Source organism: Arachis hypogaea, chromosome 11 (assembly GCF_003086295.3).
Source record: "Arachis hypogaea cultivar Tifrunner chromosome 11, arahy.Tifrunner.gnm2.J5K5, whole genome shotgun sequence".
Lineage (NCBI taxonomy): Eukaryota > Viridiplantae > Streptophyta > Magnoliopsida > Fabales > Fabaceae > Arachis > Arachis hypogaea.
Genome location: NC_092046.1, coordinates 29,247,504 through 29,265,934, shown reverse-complemented (window position 1 = coordinate 29,265,934; position 18,431 = coordinate 29,247,504). Strand labels below are relative to the sequence as shown.

The 18,431-nt window shown below is 33.8% G+C and overlaps 1 protein-coding gene across 1 annotated transcript; it reads right to left on the bottom strand.

Moving 5' to 3' along the window:
• Positions 1-224: 224 nt before the first annotated feature.
• LOC112720597 (uncharacterized) lies at positions 225-6,501 on the bottom strand. The gene is made up of 10 exons (XM_025771587.3): positions 5,933-6,501; positions 5,649-5,835; positions 3,932-4,065; positions 3,715-3,827; positions 3,418-3,541; positions 1,748-1,897; positions 1,432-1,587; positions 857-936; positions 718-767; positions 225-627 (listed from the first exon to the last, which is right to left on the bottom strand). The coding sequence occupies exons 1-10, from the start codon at positions 6,341-6,343 to the stop codon at positions 488-490; spliced, it is 1,545 nt and encodes a 514-aa protein (XP_025627372.1). The 5' UTR covers positions 6,344-6,501; the 3' UTR covers positions 225-487.
• Between the last annotated feature and the right edge of the window lie 11,930 nt (positions 6,502-18,431).

The window sequence follows — 18,431 nt, the reverse complement described above, 5'->3', positions numbered from 1 at the left end:
TTATTTAAAAAAAAAGTAGATTCCAATAACAGCCTAAAAACTATTAAAACTTAATCCACAATAAATTAATTATTTGATTTGTCAGATTAAAAGATACGGTACAAAAACAAAAAAACTAAGATCTGAAACATGCTATGGATAAAAATAAAACAAACTTCTTTTTCTAATCAATTCTGGTCTATTGTAACTTCCGACTTTTTCTTTTCTTATATAAAAATAAAAAATAATTGTAATTTGTAACTATTTATTAGCTAGCATTTGAAGTTTTAGGCATTTGTAAAATTATTTACAATCACTCTCACTTGATCAGACTTGTGAATTGTAAGTTGTAACTATTTGTGCTCCATTCTGAATTACATGCATTTGTTTTTTAACTAATATACAAAATCGCATGCTTTTGATACATAGAAGTTTATTTTTGTCGCATGCTTTTTTCGTTCAGCTATACCGAACAATGATAAAGCAATTCAACATTTACAGTTTTACACTAAATATCGAACATGACCTTATTTTTCTGATGGTACTCAGTGATCCAACCTTTGATTAGCTTGATCTCGGTAGCCCTCTGCTCCACAAGCCAATCAGGATCATTCTGTGTCGAAGCACGCAAATCTAGGTGGTGTGCACCTGAGGATTTTATGAAAAGATTTCAGGGAGTTATTATTACATTAAACCAACAGCAGATATAGCTTATAGGATAATCAAATTACTTCTTACCTTCTTCAGTGACAAGGGCAACAACACTTTCAGATATATTCTGCAAAACACTGCAACAACAACAATTTGCATGTCAAATTTTGCTATCATCAGTCAAAGATTAACGACTTATTATCAGTGAATTAAACAAGATTATCACCTGCCACCACTCCATGGATCCAATAGGCCATTTGAGAAAATCAAATTGCTTCCGAATTTCTTCAAGGTGGCATCAATTTTCTGCAACACATTATACAAGAAAGGAGTAAACAATAGCCAAAACAGCATAGAAGCAAAACACAAGTTTTTAAGGAGCTGAGCATGCTTCATACAATGTAACCAAATGAAATCAACAAAAGAAAGGATAGTTCAAAGCATAATATATTTATTTCATATTTCATTTTCTGGAATAGAAAATGGTTCCATATAAACACATATAATTATACAATTTCCCCCCTTCACAATCCTCCACGTCTTACTGATTATCCACTACATCCTCTGACAACTATCTACATTTTGTCGCTACCGTCTACAATAGTTTTATTTACATTCATAAATACTAGAAGAATATACTGATTCAATTTATCATGAAAATTAATCAAAATAAACATGTTCAAGGAGTGATAGAGTGCACATTATGCTGCAAAGAAAATATCAAATGAAGGTATAAAAGTCTGTAAGAATATACAAAATAATGGAAATGCACGTCAGATTTAACTATAGCTGTTCCCTTACATGTCCACCAAACTCGGTAGTAATCCATTTCGGCCTTGGCTTCACTCCGTAATTTCTGATGCATCCTTCTTCGTAATCAGAGTAATTAAACTTGTATGGGGGAAACATGCTGGATTCTGGGTCACAAGACATTGGCATAACCATTTCAGTGCAAGCCTACAACATGAATGGGAAAAGATGGAAGTAACCAATATTATTTGTTGAGGCATTTCATAAGCTGTTACGACATTCTACATGCTACGACAGAGAAGGAATTTGAAAAATAAATAAATCAATAAAGAAAGAAAGAAACGCATCCCTTAAAACTCTACTAAACCTGCCAGTTCCAACCACTCAGGCCATGAGGATCTTCATCCAACTCGAAACACTTAGTTTCTCCAGTATAATTGTAGTAGACATTCACTCCTTCATAGATGCGCTCCAGAAGACTAGTCCCAGCAGGTTGGCCATCAATCCGTTTGCAAACCTATGAAAAAAGTATATATAATCTTGGTGATATGTAAGGACAATCAGGAGCGTTCCTGGTTAGAATGGAATGGAAATTAGAAAAAGAATTGGTTAGTTCCTGGCTTAGAGCACGATTAATCTCCCCCACCCCCTGCTCTCACCACTCCAACCAGTAAAATTATGAAAGCATCCACGGATTCGGTGGTAAAATTATGAAAGCAGCCTTTTAACAGTAAGAATGTAAGATTGGCTAGTATATAGTATAAGAGGGGAAGGGGGCAGAATAGGACAGTCTCGGCGAAGAGAACAGAAGCAGAGTTAGTTAGGGCTGCTGGAGTGCTGAGGTCTGGAGAAACAGTTAGTGAGAAGTTGGAGGGAAATGATGTAAGTAGGATGAGAAGAATTTTAGTATTGTTGCTGTCATTTTCTGTAACAGAACCTTAAGAGTTTTTAGGATATAACATACGTCAGAGGAGGTAGAAAAATCCCTTTGCATATCCAGGATTCTTGACACATTCCCAAGGATTCCCCACTTAATACACACACCTTTCTACATTTCTTGTTGTCTCTAACACCAGTTCTAACAAATTTGAAGATGAATTCCTATACTTTATTTGTTGTATGGTACCTTTGCTGCCAGTGGTTGTTGACTTGTTTGGAGAGCAAGGAAAACTGATCAGAGGTGGTCTTTGGACAATGTAGAAAAAACCAGTGCATGAAGGTTTGGAAAAGGGACTGAGAGAGAAGAAAGCCACATATTGGAGAAGTGGAACTGGACGAAAAGCCTCTTTGGATGTGCAGATGGAAACAATAGGACTCAACTATTCAACATATAAGTTTTTTTTTTTTTTCCAAAATGAATTGCTCCTATCACAGTGATAAGAAGTGATCAAAGTAGGTTGCAGTGCTTATCTATTAAAGACGTCTAACATAACCATGTATTCATGTGCATAGTCATTTAAAATCATTAATGCAGCAAAAAATAATAATTCAGGGCATCAAATATTGATGAAATAAATGATGCTGATTGATGAGGCTGATGCTGCCAAGTACCCACCCGGAGCAGCATTGAACCAAACTCAAGAAATAGGTTTGCACCCACTGATTCCATGTTTCATCACTATCACTATTTAGGTCTGTACACACAAAACCTCCAGCTCCTATTTGAATTCTCAAGGTTAAATGTGACTGTTCCAGCGGATATGGGAGAATGGAATAAAAGACTATTTGCAATTAAAAAACTCAAGCCCTCTTTAAAAAAACAGGCTCATGGACTGTTTCAAATTTTATTAGGGGACTAACATTACTCCAAATTAGGAGTGGTCTCTGCCTATAAACTAACTCCTTAATCCTATCTGCAATATCATTCCTTATGCAACCATTAGTTAAATCAATTTCCCAGTTGCATCACAAACTAGCAAGGGGATTTCTGTAAACAAGATAGGCAGTATAAAGAATGAACTTGGAAAACAAAACAATGTTTATAAAGTTAGTAGGAATAATAAGATCTCTCTTCTTATTTTACGAAATCAAACTAACCTCCTTGATGGGGTGTCCAGGCAAAGGCATCATAAAGTTAGCAGGATATGGGTAGTCCACCATTGCCAAATAACTATATGCAGACTCCAACCAGTTCCATAGATCATCAGTCTTATTCAATGGCCTGGAAATTGCCTTTAATTAGTTAAGGAAAATCACGCAAAAGAAATAATGCAATATCAATATCATCATTCACCACAATCATATATTGGAAATAGGGACACATATTTCTCTTCTTTTCTTGTCCGAGAAAAAAAAGAAGAAAAGAAAAGAAAAAAGAAAGAAGGAAATCCTTACCGACAGAAGTGGAAAGTGTTGGACAGTTGCACAAGGCCATTACGCGTCTGACCTATTGATGCTATCTCATTCCACGAGTGTTTTATGTAGTTAAAGCAAGTAGAACTCTCACGCTATTGATAAAAACAAGAAAGCAAAAATGTTAGTCGTACACAAAATCATAAAATGGACAAAATAAGATAGCAATAACCACAAGACTACTGATTCACTAACCTACCTTAAAATCACTGGAAACAATGTCATAGAACGTTTCAAGCGGCACAATGTCTTCAAATTGGAGAATTGGAGCTGAAGCAGCAAGTGCCCCAATAGCAATATGAGGGTACTTGAGTCTCATCCATGCTGCTAACACTGTTTTAGATGATGTTTGAGATAAACCAACAAAAAATTGTCATTTTATCCATGAAAAAACTAAAAGATAAGAAATATAACCAACAATCAAATAAAAACTACAACCAATGCATACAAAAATCCAAAATTTCCACTCGGAAATACTATTAAGTTTTTTTGCTATTTTCCCCAATCCTTGGTACCTGTAACTCATTAGAACACTAACATCATTTGATCCATATATCTATTTATCTAAACATACGTAATGGAACAATGCTTTGGTTTTGTACTAATAACTTATTAGTTGTCAACCAGTTTCCATAGTTAAGATTTGGAAGTCCACCAACTATAACTAACAACCTGTAAAAGACATTATTCATCAAAGCAGAATATTGAAAACCCTCCTTTTACAATATAACTAGGTTCCCTTTGTGTAATAATACTTTCAAGTATCAGTTGGGTCAGATATCAAGGAAAATGTTCCTTCTGTGGAGTGCCTTGGCCATTGGATTTCTATATTTTGTATTTATACGTAGATTCCAAATAATTATCCAAGGGTGATAATGCTTTGTTGGGCAAGAAAAACTCTTCATCCACTAATATAGGGGAATTATTCCTATAGAAATTCTTAGGTAGCAGCTTCCTACCTTAGGCATTCAGATGCAAATCAATGTTTGAGATGTGCACTTATGCTAAAAATCCTAAAAGTTTATATAGTTAATTTACAATAAAAGATACAAACAAACTCCATACCATCAAAGATTAGATTAGTTCAACAAAACTCTCAATCTTTGCTAGATATCTAGTTGATTAACATATTTTACGGTTAGAATTGTCAAATCTTTCATGGTTAGAAATGATCATTTATTCTGTTAAAATATTGTATTTCTTTACTAGCAGAAATAGGCACCCATCAAACATTGATTTACATTTATAAAACATGAAATTGCTATTGGCTCATCTCCCAAATTGGGCCTAAGGTGATAGCTACCCCAAGAACCTTCTTCTTCTAGGGGCACGCCACCTATAAACGGCATAATCTGGATCATATACACATGAGATCCAGCATGGATCTACTACTCGCATTTTCATTTAAAAACCATAAATAAAGGATATAATGTCTAGCTAAGGTATGCTATCTAGCCATAACTCTTATATCTCTTAGACTTAGACTAACAGTGACTTAAGCATCACGTCCCCAACCCCCGGTTCGTTGGACGAATGCCAACTGAAAGTGTGCTGTTGGACTGACCTAGCTAGGGACAGTCAGCACTCAGCACCTCCTTAACACTTCCTGAAGAATATTTCGTTCTTTTTTCATGATATATGCACCTCCACAGGATCCAGTTAAAAATTTATTTCACAGTTCATACAAGAGGATCAAGTTAATTTTATTCTTTATAAATTAAAAAGAAAAAAAAAAGAAGTGATAGACATGCACCTAATCAGGAGCCATAATAAGGACCTCTCTTGTATGAAATGTCAAAAACTAATGATAGGATGAGGATATGTCTCCCACCAATTCCACATAATTTTCACTTAAAAATTATCTTGAAAATCATTTAATAATCATCAAACTCTCACAACAGGAAGGAGTATCTTACTTCCACCATAAGATCCACCAAACAAGACAACAGGACAATCCGTGGCCGAAAGGTTCTGCTTCAGATCAGTGATCAGAACAGCAAAGTCAGCGAGCGCCTGCTCAGCCGTTAGATACGAGAGCGTCGTCGCATTCTTATATGCCTCTTCTCTGCTCCCATAAGGCACTGACTCACCATAATAACGATGCTGCCAATGCCACCAATAAAATAAAACTTAATCTCCCAATGATAACGGTCACAGAGTTAGTAAAATAAGTATAATAACAGAAAGAAGGAAAAATTACTTCGGGAAAAACCACCATGGCGCCGAACTGTGGCGCGATTTCCCATACGAATCCGGTGTTTTCGGCGAACCATACTATGTCCCCTTCGTTGCCACAGTAGAAGAAGATGGGGCCCAGTCGCTGTGGGCCCAGCCAGTTCTCGGTGTTGATGAGGTACCGCTGCTGGAAAGTGGGGAGCTCCAAGAAGCTGAAGTGGTCGAGTTGCTGCGTGAAGTATCGGGTTTCGTAGCGGTAGTCTGGTGCCTGGGCCTCATTGGGCCGGGCTTGGGACCGTGGGGGATTTGTTGTGGTTGGGAACCGCGGGGGATGGTTGAATGGCGATGATGATGATGCTAGAGGTTGGAAAGAGGAAGAAAGGAAGGCGATGAAGAGAGAGAAGAAGAGTGTGGTGAAAAAATGTTGTAGTGCCATTGCTGAGAAGCTAAGGCAGAGTGAATTGTGAGCGACGACGAGGCGTGGTTGACTGGTTGCCTGTGGTTATCGGGTACCGAAACACGCTGTTTTAGTATGTTTGCTTTGTTGGGTACCCAGGTAAACATCCAAAATCAAGGCTCTCTATTCTCTAATATTCTTTTACTCGTTTCAGTGATTTCAGGAGGGAAAATTAGGGGCCGTTGGTATTAGCCATTTTTTATTTTAGTTTTTAATGAAAATGAAAATAAGATTAAAAAAATATGTTTATTTAAATATTTTAATATTATTTTTAATAAAAATATTTTAAAAAAGATAAATTAAAAATGATATATTTTTGTTTTTAATTTTTTCAGTTAAAAATAATAAAAAATTTTCAATCTGACACGGTGTGATTTAGATCGAGTTCTTTCCTTCACTTATCAATAAAAATATGACATCGGATTCGATGGTCCCAAAATCATGGTTCTGAAAATCGAACTGGACCAGCCGGTTTAATCGGAAAAATCGGGAACCGGTCACCTAACCGGTCCGGGTAACGTCGAAAACCGTCTGACAAAAAATCGGTAAAAAAATCGGTCGAACTGGCGGTTAACCGGTGAACCGGAAGAACCGTCCGATTTTTTGGCGGTTTTATGGTTTGCAATCTGATGCTAAACGACGTCGTTTTGGCTTTTTTTTTTTAAAAAAGAAAAAAAGAAAAAGGAGAAATCATGCGCGTAACCCAGTAACCCTAATCAGTTTCCACTTTCCAGTTTCCCCTTTCTAGTGCATTCACCCACCAAGCTCCAGATTCCAGAAATCACCCAAGCAAGCAGTTCACCATCGAGCCACCCACAGCCATCCACAGCAGCAACGACGTTGAGGGCCGCAACCACCACCGCGTCTTGCTTCTCGCCGAGCCCGCCTCCTCATTGTCGTCGCTGAATGTCGCCGAGCTCGCCGAGCCCGCCTCCTCATTCTCCGTCGCCGAACGTCGCCGAGCTCGCCTACTCGTTGGGGCGTCGCCGACACCGCGTCCTCACTCGCCGCCGGTAAGACTCTGTTCTTGATTTATTTGCTGCCTTCTGGGTTCTGATTATGATTTATGAGCTCGCCTGCTTCTGAGGTTCTATGCTTGAACTTGCTGTCTTCTGAGTTCTGATTATGATTTATGAGTTCTATGCTTCTTGATTTTGATTTTTTGATCTTGCCTCCTTCTGAACTTGCTGCCTTCTGAGTTCTGATTATGAGTTCGTTCTGATTATGAGTTCTATGCTTGAACTTGCTGCCTTCTGAGTTCTGATTATGAGTTCTGTGCTTGATTTTTTACTGATTTCGATTTATTTTGCTGCTTCATGATTTTTGTTTTTGATTTTCTGAGGTTATTTATTCATGATTTTGAATATGTTTTGCTGCTTCTGAATATGTTTGCTGCTTCATAATGAATATGTTTGCTGCTTCATGATTTTTGTTTGCTGCTTCATTGAACCTGGTAAGTTATTATATTATAACTTGCCAGATGAATATGTTTTGCTGCTTCTGAATATGTTTGCTGCTTCAATATTTTAAGTTTTTTAATAATTTTATTTAGTATTTAATTAAACCGGTTGAACTCCGGTCGAACTAGTGAACCATTGAACCAGTGACCTTACCAGTTTATTGACCGGTCCGGTTCTCGCAACCTTGCCCAAAACGTTTGGACCATTAAATGATACCATAACAAAACATGTTTTTTATGTTTTTTAATAACTGTTAAATAGTCATTATCTAATTTTAATTACAAATTAATCCTCTATATATTATTTAATTATAAAATCTATTTTTTATTTTATAGATTATTATTTTATCATTCATCTATTATGTTTATTAATAATAAAAAAAATAAAAACAATAACGAATTAGATCTTCCATTAATCGCAATAATTTTTTGGCAATCCTAATCGATCAAATCCGTTACATCAGTATTGGATTGAGAAAATCGTGTTTCTTATAAAATCAATCGATTGGAATAACAAAACAATCGACTGAATTTCATGTTTCCCATGACGCAATCGATTGGAATTGATAAATTTGCAAGGCATGTGGGATTTTTCTTATTCAATCGATTGGTCATATTACCTAATCAATTGAAATCATCAAAGCAATATGGGTTTAATTCAATCGATTGGTTTTGTTACCCAATCGATTGACTTATACTATTAGAATGATATATGAAACTTTAATCCATTGGTATGATAATACAATCGAGTGAAGTTTGTACGTGACTAATGGTATTTTCCAATTCAATCGATTGATATTAGAATTCAATCGATTGAAATGTAACGTGAATAAGGTTTTTTTCTCCATTCAATCGATTGGTATGATAATACAATCGATTGAATTTCTAAATGTGCTATATATTAAGCCTGATAACCTGTTTAGCCTCCCTCTCCTTTTTAAACATAACAACTCTATTTCCGCATAACCTTTCTTCTCTCTCTAAATCCAAAAAACTTCTCTCTTCTTCTTCTCCAATCTTATCAACATCCACTCCAAACTACATACATATTATTAATCCTCATCCAAATCCCTATAAAAATCCACCGAACTAATATCTCCAAAATGGTCAGAACTAAAAACGCAAAAAGAGGTAGGGTTGAGTGTGAAAGTTCTGCATCTGCCAAACTAGTTGCTTCATCCCATTACTAGGCTTTACAATTTTTCTCTATTTCTATGTACTATATAGATATCTTAGTTTAAAATGACTCATATTTTTATGATGAAGTAGTGTCATTTTCATTTATTATTTCAGTAACAATTCCATACAAATATTATGTCTTGTGAATTATATTTTATTTTATACAATTAATTTATTTTTAAAAAAAATTCTATTTTTTTATTTGTTTGCATTCTATTTTTATGTTTTCATATATTCAAGATTTGAACTAGTATGATAAATGATCTTTCAAACCATAAAAGTTTTTTTTTCTTAAATCCTCTTATTTATATTTGTAAGACGTATTTTAGACTTATTTATATTTGTAAGGCATACGTTAAATTTATTGAGGTCCAAAATCATAAGAGATTACAAGAAATCTATTAACCGATACTATAATATTCTTGCTGCAAATGTGATTGAAATTGTCAAATACAAACTAACAAATTTAACTAGAGGTATTTATTACAATGGTTTGTGTTAAACGTTCAAACATCAAAAGTAGTTACAGATTACAAGTTTACTAAGACAATTGGATTCAATCATTAGACTCAAATAATTTTTTTCCTCAAATCCTATAATTATTTGATATTTTGATTAATTGTTATAATAAAAATTATAAGTGAAAATAGGAGAAGAATAAGAAAATTGAATGAGAGAAAAATGAGAAATATTTTATTTAACATAACAAACAATTTATTTCTTTCATTTTCATCTAAGAACTCCATCGATTTTCTCTTCTGCATTTTTGCAACTGCATCCTCAGCTTCTTCAAGTTGAGTAGTCCTCTTTACCAATAAATAATTAAAAAAATTAAAATAAATATTATAAATTAAATAGCTAGACATACAAAATTATTGTTCGTAATCAGCATGCAAAACCACTTTCAAATACTAAATAGAACTTTGTGGACTTTTTTCTTTGTTCTCATCATTGACACTAACTTTTATATATATCTAACAGCATCTAATTAAATATTCAAGGGACAAAATGAAGACTTATTGGAGATTCATTAACAGATCTTGCCTTCGCAGCATTTTCTTTTTCTCTGGGTGATGTTTCATCTATGGCTCCATCCATATCAACTGATGTGTTGTCGTAATTATCTTCATCTTCTAGAGTTCTCTGCATAGACTTTAGTTGCTCTTGTTGCTTAGCAAAAAATGCTTGTATCTCTGCGGTTATGGAATAAAACGATCATATCTTTGTTTCCCTACATCTCAAATAGTTGTGATTATTTAGTGATTGAGCTTCAGCCGAAGTGTATCAAATTATGATCACCATGAAGATTGAGGCAGAAGCATACATGTTGCGTTAAAAAGCAGCTACACCGTCAATCAGCATTTCACACTAAATCCATGTTTGCATTTCACACTAAAAGTATACATGAAGCATTTCACATAGTGCACAATTTAATCGATTGGATAACTCAACCAATCGATTGAATTTTGAGACCTCATATTGCTTTAAAGCCTTCAATCGATTGGGTAACATGAACAATCGATTGAATTAGAAAAAATCCACATTCTAGTCATTGTTCAATCGATTGTGTAAAAGTTACAATTAATTAATTTTTGGAAAAACCATACTATCGTCCAACATTCAATCGATTGTTTTGTGGAAACCTGAATTCTAATCGATTGAGTTATGGGAAACATGAAATTCAATCGATTGTTTTGTTATTTTAATCAATTGATTTTCTAAAAAACACGATTTTTCCAATCCAATACTGATGTAATAGATCAAAGATAAAATTATGATCGATTAGGATTGCCAAAAAATTATTACGATTAATAGAAGATCTAATTCGTTATTGTTTTTGTTTTTGATTATTAATAAACATAATAGATAAATGATAAAATAATAATTTATAAAATAAAAAATAGATTTTATAATTAAATAATATATAGAGGACTAATTTGTAATTAAAATTAGATAAGAACTATTTAACAGTTATTAAAAAACTTAAAAAACATGTTTTGTTATGGAACCATATTTAATAGTCCAAACGTCCTGGAACCATCGAATCCTTTGCCCACACAAAATGAGTTCTTCCAATCTTTATTCTACTCTCTTCTATTGATTTTTTTGTGGTCTTTTTAACTCCGATAGCTTTTTTCCATTTTCTTCTCAGTAAAAAACATAAAATGAGTCCTGATATTTTTTTCCAACTCCTTCCTACTCCGTTGAAGACCACTTCACTGCTCTTTCTTCCTTGTCGGAGACCACTCCACCTCCTTTAACTCTTATCCTAATATTTTTTTTTACAGCTCATTCTTCCTGTTTGTTGAAGACCACTCCACCCATTTGAATCTCTTTTTTTTTTTTAAATTTCAAACTGTTTTTCTTCTTTACCTTTCTATCTTCGATGTCTTTCAATTTTTTTTTAAATTTGTGTGAAAGTGTATTTTTTAATTGAATTCCGCTAGAGAACTAACTAAAAGTGTAACCAATTAAAACAAACTAGTTGAAAAATAAGTCTATTACTAAAAAAATAATAATTTCCTATTATCGTAATTTTTTCAAATTTTAAAACTAGAAATAAAAGGAGGTTGGCTTGAGTTAGCCTATATTATAGTTGGCTCTTTAGACTTTTTCTTTTTAATTTGATCGGGAATATAATGATTTTTGTCTTTCAACTATTTTTTTGCTGGTATATTTTTTGGTGTTTCTTCTTTAATTCAAAATCCCGATAAAATAAAAGAATATCTAAAAAAAGAGTGAATTTGACAATAATTGACAAGAGGCATAAAGATTTATTTGTATTTGTATTCAATATCAAAACTAATGTATACTTTTATTCAATATAATCCCCTCTTTTTCAATGGTACTCTCATTTTCGAAATCATTTTTAACCGTACTCTTATTTTTAAAGTTAGATTCAACCATATCCCTATTTTCTATGCTTTACTTATTTTGTGCTTATACCTCATATTTATATTTTAATATTAGAGTTTAATTTTGATGCACTGACAATGTAAAGTATTTTACACAATTTAATTCTTAATATTAATACAATTTATTTTTATAATTAAAAATATTAATTTTAAATATTTTTATTTTAAAATATTATTTTCACATTTCTTTTAAAAATAGCATGACTGTCTCTTCTTTAACAAAATAAAAAATAATTTGTTATGGAAATAATTTGTTTAATCAACAATTAATTAATAAAGTACCAATAAATAAAAATTAAAATAGACTAATCAAATATATTTTCATTATTTTTGATGTTTGGAAATGAATTCTCTTGTTACAAACCAATCACATTTTCTAAAATGTGAAAAGTTGAAAATAAAAATTATTTTAGAAAATAAAAACAAAAAACAAAAACAGAAAATATTTTTACAATACAATCAGCTCCTTACTTTTTAAAGGGTTATTTGGCCCCTGACTTTTTCTCCATGAGATAATGCAAACCTTGATATCCTAAAAGCACATCCAGGCCCCTATCCATGAAAGGAAATGTACATATCGATGCCTGTCACCAATTGCCAAAGGGTTGTCCATCTAACATGTCCGTTGATATCTGATGTGTTATGCCACAGTGCTAGATGGCAAAACTAAATTGTTAGAGGAACTAAAAGCCCCTTGCCTGCATTCCAAATGTCGTCGCATAGCCTTATTTACATTAATCTCCTTCCTCTCCTCACTCATTCACAGAAAAATCCTAACACATCTTCTTCTACCATGGTTTTCCTCCAAAAGTCAGTGAACACATTACAACTATTGGCATGGTTACGAGTCGTTGACTGACGTTAAAGGATTTTGACGTTGGTGTCGTGGTACATGTGAAAGGTTAGTTTTTTCTGTTTAGGTTTCTCTGATGTTAGTTGATAATATACTTCTTTTGCATGCATGTCTTTGAGGAATGAACTGCTTGCATGAACTGCGTTCCTTTCTTTATGTTAAATCCTAGTTAGTCCATGTACTGTGATACCTTAAAACACTGTTTTCAATTAATGTTCATTAATTTCATGCTTTCAGAAAAGAAGTTAATATTCCAAGTTATTGATACAATGTAGCATTTTTAGTCCTGGTTTTCATAGTTATCGTTGATGTGTGTTAGGGAAAAACTTTAAGGGTTTATGTTTAAATTGTTGTATATGTCTGCTTTTGTGATTCCAGTGTTTAACTATAGCGAAAAGTTTGGAAGAACTGCAAATGCTAAGTTGTGTTACTTAGGTGGAAAGGTGGAGAAATTTCCTCCAATGGATGTGAATTTTGTGAATAAGAAAAACTTGGAGGAACTTTTCAAAAGATTGACAAGAAAATCAAAGATATGTGTGATTTCACTATGTAAAACAATCTAAGTGAATTCTACCTTTACTTCGAGCATCCAGTTGATAATCCAAACTTTAATGAAGATGATCACGTGGTGGAGGAAGTATTTTGTGAAGATGTCCCTGTTGTGGTGGTGACAGTGTAATACCCTAACTTCTAGTACGTCATGATTGTACCAAAAGTAAGGCGTTACTAACTTGATTTTCTTATTTACTATTTAATAAATGAGCCTTTAGTTTGATATCGTGTTTCAGTTTTATATAAAATGCCGGAAACTTGTGTTTTTTTTAAATCAAACTCATTCATCAAAGAACACCAAGTAATAATAATCACATAAGTAATAATAATAATAATAAATATTATACAAAAAAATTCAAATAAAACTCAGATACAATTCCTATCCCTTTATATAAAATAAAATCTTAAATTTTATAAAATTTAAGGTTTTATTTGAAAAGTTATTTTAAAAAATTTGATTTTGAAAAGTTAAATTATTTGAGACTTATTTAGTTGGGAAAAGATTTATTCTATTTTGAATTCGATTTATTATGAAAAGTATAATGTTTTAAATTTTATCTTTTGAGAAGGAATTTTCCTTTAAGTTATGTTTTGAATTCGGTTGATAAGAAAGAAAAGAAGAAGAACGAAAAGTAAAGGAAATAGAGATAATTAAAGGTATCTCTACCACAGTAGAGTAGAGAGCAAAGTTTGAAAAGAAATTGAATGCTGTTTGGGCCTTAATGCCAAGTGTCTAGTGGGGACGGCGATACGTAACGCTCACTTGACATTATAAGGACCGCTCAGTGAGGACAGCGATACGTAATGCTCACTGGAGACCGAAAGGAAGGTTACGGCTCAGTGACGACGGCGATGTGTAATGCTCACTAGAGACCGAAAGGTAGTTTCCTCCATGAGGACGGCGATACGTAACGCTCATGGAGGGGACATTGGCTGAGATAAGGACGGCGGTACGAGACGCTTATCTCAGGACCAGTGTTAGGAATCGGGCAACAAACCGACACATGAACTCATAGCCTGTATAGGACTAGACATGCATCATCCTTATTTGTGCATTTTTATTTGATTGTGTTTGCTTATCGTGTTTCTCTGTGATTGTGCTGTTTGTCTTATTGCAATTTGTTTGTGTGTTGACCTGTTTCTTATGCTATGGTTTCTCTGTGATTGGGAATTGAGGTTATGATTGAGATTTATTTTAAGTTCAGAAATTTAAAGAAGGTAATTAATTATATAAAGTAAAAGTAAAAAGTATTTTCAAAGGTTTAACAAAATAGTTTTATTGAGTAAGTTAATTATTAGCATTATATTCATTACTTTTACGGCATTCGCATTCCCTACTAAGAACGTGTGATTGGTTCTCACCCCAAAATCTTCCACCCTTTCAGTGCCACAGGTTCGAAGACTCAATTTGAAGCTGTGGGCGATTATTAGTCTTATTTGAGTTAAGTTTATGTCACTACAAGAAAAACACCTATTCAGGTACACTTGAAAAGTGTAGCCAAAAGTGAAAAAAAATGATGCCTTAGACGACGGCTACGCTTTTTGGGCTACGGCTACGCTTTTTGGGGGGATGCCTATTCGGCCGCTGCCTATTCTCAAAGGCTATGCTTTTCTACACCAAGGGCTATGCTTTTGGTGTTTGGGAATAGGGTGTGCTTTTCAAGTGATGCTATTCAGGACCAAAGGCTACGCTTTTCAGCTTCTATTTTTGCCAGAATAGGCTACGCTTTTCAACGCTACTGCATCACCTGTAAAGCATAGCCACATTGTATACCATGGCTACCTTTTATAAGTGTAGCCTTAGGTCCCTCGTTTTTTTTTTGTATACTATATATATATATATATATATATATAATTTTCTAATGATTATTAATACAACATCATAGTTAGTAATAAGATTACATGTATTTTTTGGTGACTGAACATAACACAAAGAAAAAAGACCTAAGAAAAAGAGTAGTACTCCTCTCTAATAATAATGCCTAAATTATTAGGAGGTAGTAACCACTCTAGATACACCTGGTTGTTTAAAACAGCAGTCTTAGCCATTAAATCAGCCGCTTTGTTTGCTGTTCGCTGGATGAGCACTAAAGTAGCTGTCCAATTGCGCTGGAGCATCTCTTTGATTTTGTCAAGCAGATCAGAGTCATTCCTAATCATGCTGGTTGTGCCTTGCGAGACAAGAAGAAACGCATCAAGATTATCAGTTTCACATATGACCTCTTTGCACTCGCAATTCCAAGCCATAATAAGCCCTCTCCAAATAGCATGAAGCTCACAACAGAGAACACTAGAAAGAGGTATACTGGCAGAACAACCTTTTATCCAAATTTCCATGCTGTCTCTAATAATACATCCAAAGCCAGCTAATTGCTCATTTTCAAAAACGCTTGCATCGCAGTTCACTTTACAGACATTCATTGGAGGTGGTTCCTAGTTATATTTCAAAGAAGAAGGAATAATATGTTTTTGGTTGATAACAACATTAGAAAAATCTCGAGCAGCATGTTTAACTAAGTGAACAATTTTCTCCTTACTCCATGGATCATCTTGGTGGAAGATGTCATTGTTCCTATCCCTCCAAATCCACCAAAAGGCCGCTGCAAAGAGAAACTCATTTTTGTTGAGGTTAGAACGAATCCAAGACACAAAATCCAAATTAGAGTCCTCAGCGGTCATTCCCAAATTTAAGCTAATCCAAATCTGACGAGCTTTTTGGCAAGTCCTAAAGCAGTGGTTAATATCCTCTAGAGGAAGATAACATCTCTGACAAAAATCAGAAGTAGAAATACCTCTTTGAAACCGGTAACTAGTTGTGGGAACTCCGTCGTTGAGGCAAAGCCAGAGCAGACACTTTATCTTCTCCGGTATTCTCAAGCGCCAAAGCCAAAGCCAATTTTCATTATCATTCCAGCCAAATTCTTCTTCAATAGCCATTCATACCCGCTTTTAGTCGAGTAGGTTGAGTTTGTCCAAAACCAACCTGTTTTATCTCTTGCCTGCTTGATAGGATCAAAGAGCATCAAATCAAGTTTAACTTCTTCCGGAATCATTGTGCAAAGAATATCCCACCGCCAATGCCCAAGGTGCCATACATCTTCTAACTTCAAGTGAGAATCAGAAATGTGCACAAAAGGAACCAAAGGAGCTAGCGTTCCACATGGTCGCCAAGCATGATACCAAAAGGATTGAGACATCCTGCCCAAATGATTACATGTATAATAATTTTGCATTTTTATTTAAATGAGTTGAATATTATAAAATAAAAATAAATATATAATTATACTAAATAATTTTTTTAAATAATAAAAATGATCTCTAACCAAAATATATTTATAATAATGATCTAAAAGTACTAGAATGAAGTTAATTGTAAAAATTCATACATCTCACACTAAAGTAAGCATAGCCATATCAAAATAACCATAATACCACTTAGAATTTACTACTAATACTCTACAAAAAAACATATCCTAAATACATAAGTATCTTCTAATAAAAGTCATTAGTCAACCATACATGTAAAGATTCTAAACAATACTCTATCTTAGCCAATAAACCACTATAATAATCAGCTTAATCTTCATTGCTTAATCTTCATTGTTACGCTACATAATTATATAGAAAAGTATTTAGAAAAATATTCATAATGACATTTGTAATTATAAAAATTAAAAAATCAAATCTCAAAATTATCAATGACTGATATCATTAATTCACCAAGACATACAAGACTCTCAACACAAGATTAAAGGGAAAAAAAAACACACAGAGAGAGAAGTTTATGTGTGTGTGTATATATATATATATATATATATATATACTAAGCTTACTACTTTTTTTTAAAAAAAAATAATGTTTCAGAAAATGATACGGCCAAAAAGATAAAGGAAGCAGCAAAATTGTCCCAAGTCATCCCATATTTTGGTCTTGACGATGGGGAATCCATGAAGCACGAGGGAGAAGGTGATAGTAAGAGTTTGTTTGATTTAAATTGAAGCTTGTGGTCCTCAACATCTACTACTAAACCACAACCAGCAGAGTACTCATGGAATTTTTGTTACCTCTGCAACCAACTACAACAGCACCTGAAACAGTTCTCAAACTTTGAAACCTCTCTCTCGTTCTCTTTCAAATACCCTTCAATATTGGTATGACACACCTTCTGGATCCTCTATTCATTATTCTACTCAATTTTCTCATTCTCTTCTCTTCTGCTCCATGTTCAAGGAACTTTAATTTCTCGCTATCTTCAAACATAAAACATGTGTTGCTCATTCAAATACTTTCTTTCCAGACAGATCTTTTTCTATCTTGTCAGGATTCTTGTGAAACACTACTAGTCCTTGTTATGTTTTAAATTAAATCATATATAGAGACAAATTCATATGTACCAAGTGCACAAAATCAGAAATACAACAACCAGAATTGCACAAACAAATTTCAGCTATAGCTTTCCTTCATTTAAAACATTCCTTCATTGAGTAATATCAATACAACTTCGGTGTTAATAAAGCCAACAACATATGATTTTCAGCCATAGCAACTAGTGTACAAAAGACTAACGAATCTTTTATTTCTACCAATAGTGCCAACAAAACTAGTTAAATTAGACACACTTCGGTCGGTTGGTCCTACGAGCTGTCCAATATCAAAAGTGACTTCTTTCCGCTATTCCATAATCCTTGCATAAATCTCTTTGCAAGTTATTTTTTCACGGATTTTCTTCTTCTTTGGCTCTTCTGGTTTCATTCATTAGGAAAGAGATTAAGGACTAATTAGTGATGCCAATTGAAAAAAAGAAGCATTACAATTTACAAGAGAAGATAGAAAAATAGCAAAATAGTACCTTCTTTATCATCAATGTCCTCCATCACATGTTGATAATAGTCTTCATCAAGTGCCATGCTATCTTCCCCGTCCTCACTTAGTTCAGTGCTTGGTCCTTCAATTTCCACGTCTATCCCATTTTCTTTTAAGAATTTGTCAATTGTTGTAGCCTTTACTCCTGGCTTCCTCTTACCTTTTGTTGATATTCCTTGCTCCAACATTGCACTTTGATGAACGAATTTTTGTCGGTAAAGAATTTTACAAATAAAATCTCGTTTC

What these genes read in the sequence shown, in the direction of transcription:
- LOC112720597 (XM_025771587.3), bottom strand. Translation starts at nt 6,343, where the DNA reads ATGGCACTACAACATTTTTTCACCACACTCTTCTTCTCTCTCTTCATC. An exon ending in TGGTGGATCTTATGGTGGAA is followed by an intron (nt 4,066 to 5,648) that starts GTAAGATACTCC and finishes CATCTAAAACAG; the next exon opens with TGTTAGCAGCATGGATGAGA. An exon ending in CTACCGAGTTTGGTGGACAT is followed by an intron (nt 937 to 1,431) that starts GTAAGGGAACAG and finishes AATGTGTTGCAG; the next exon opens with AAAATTGATGCCACCTTGAA.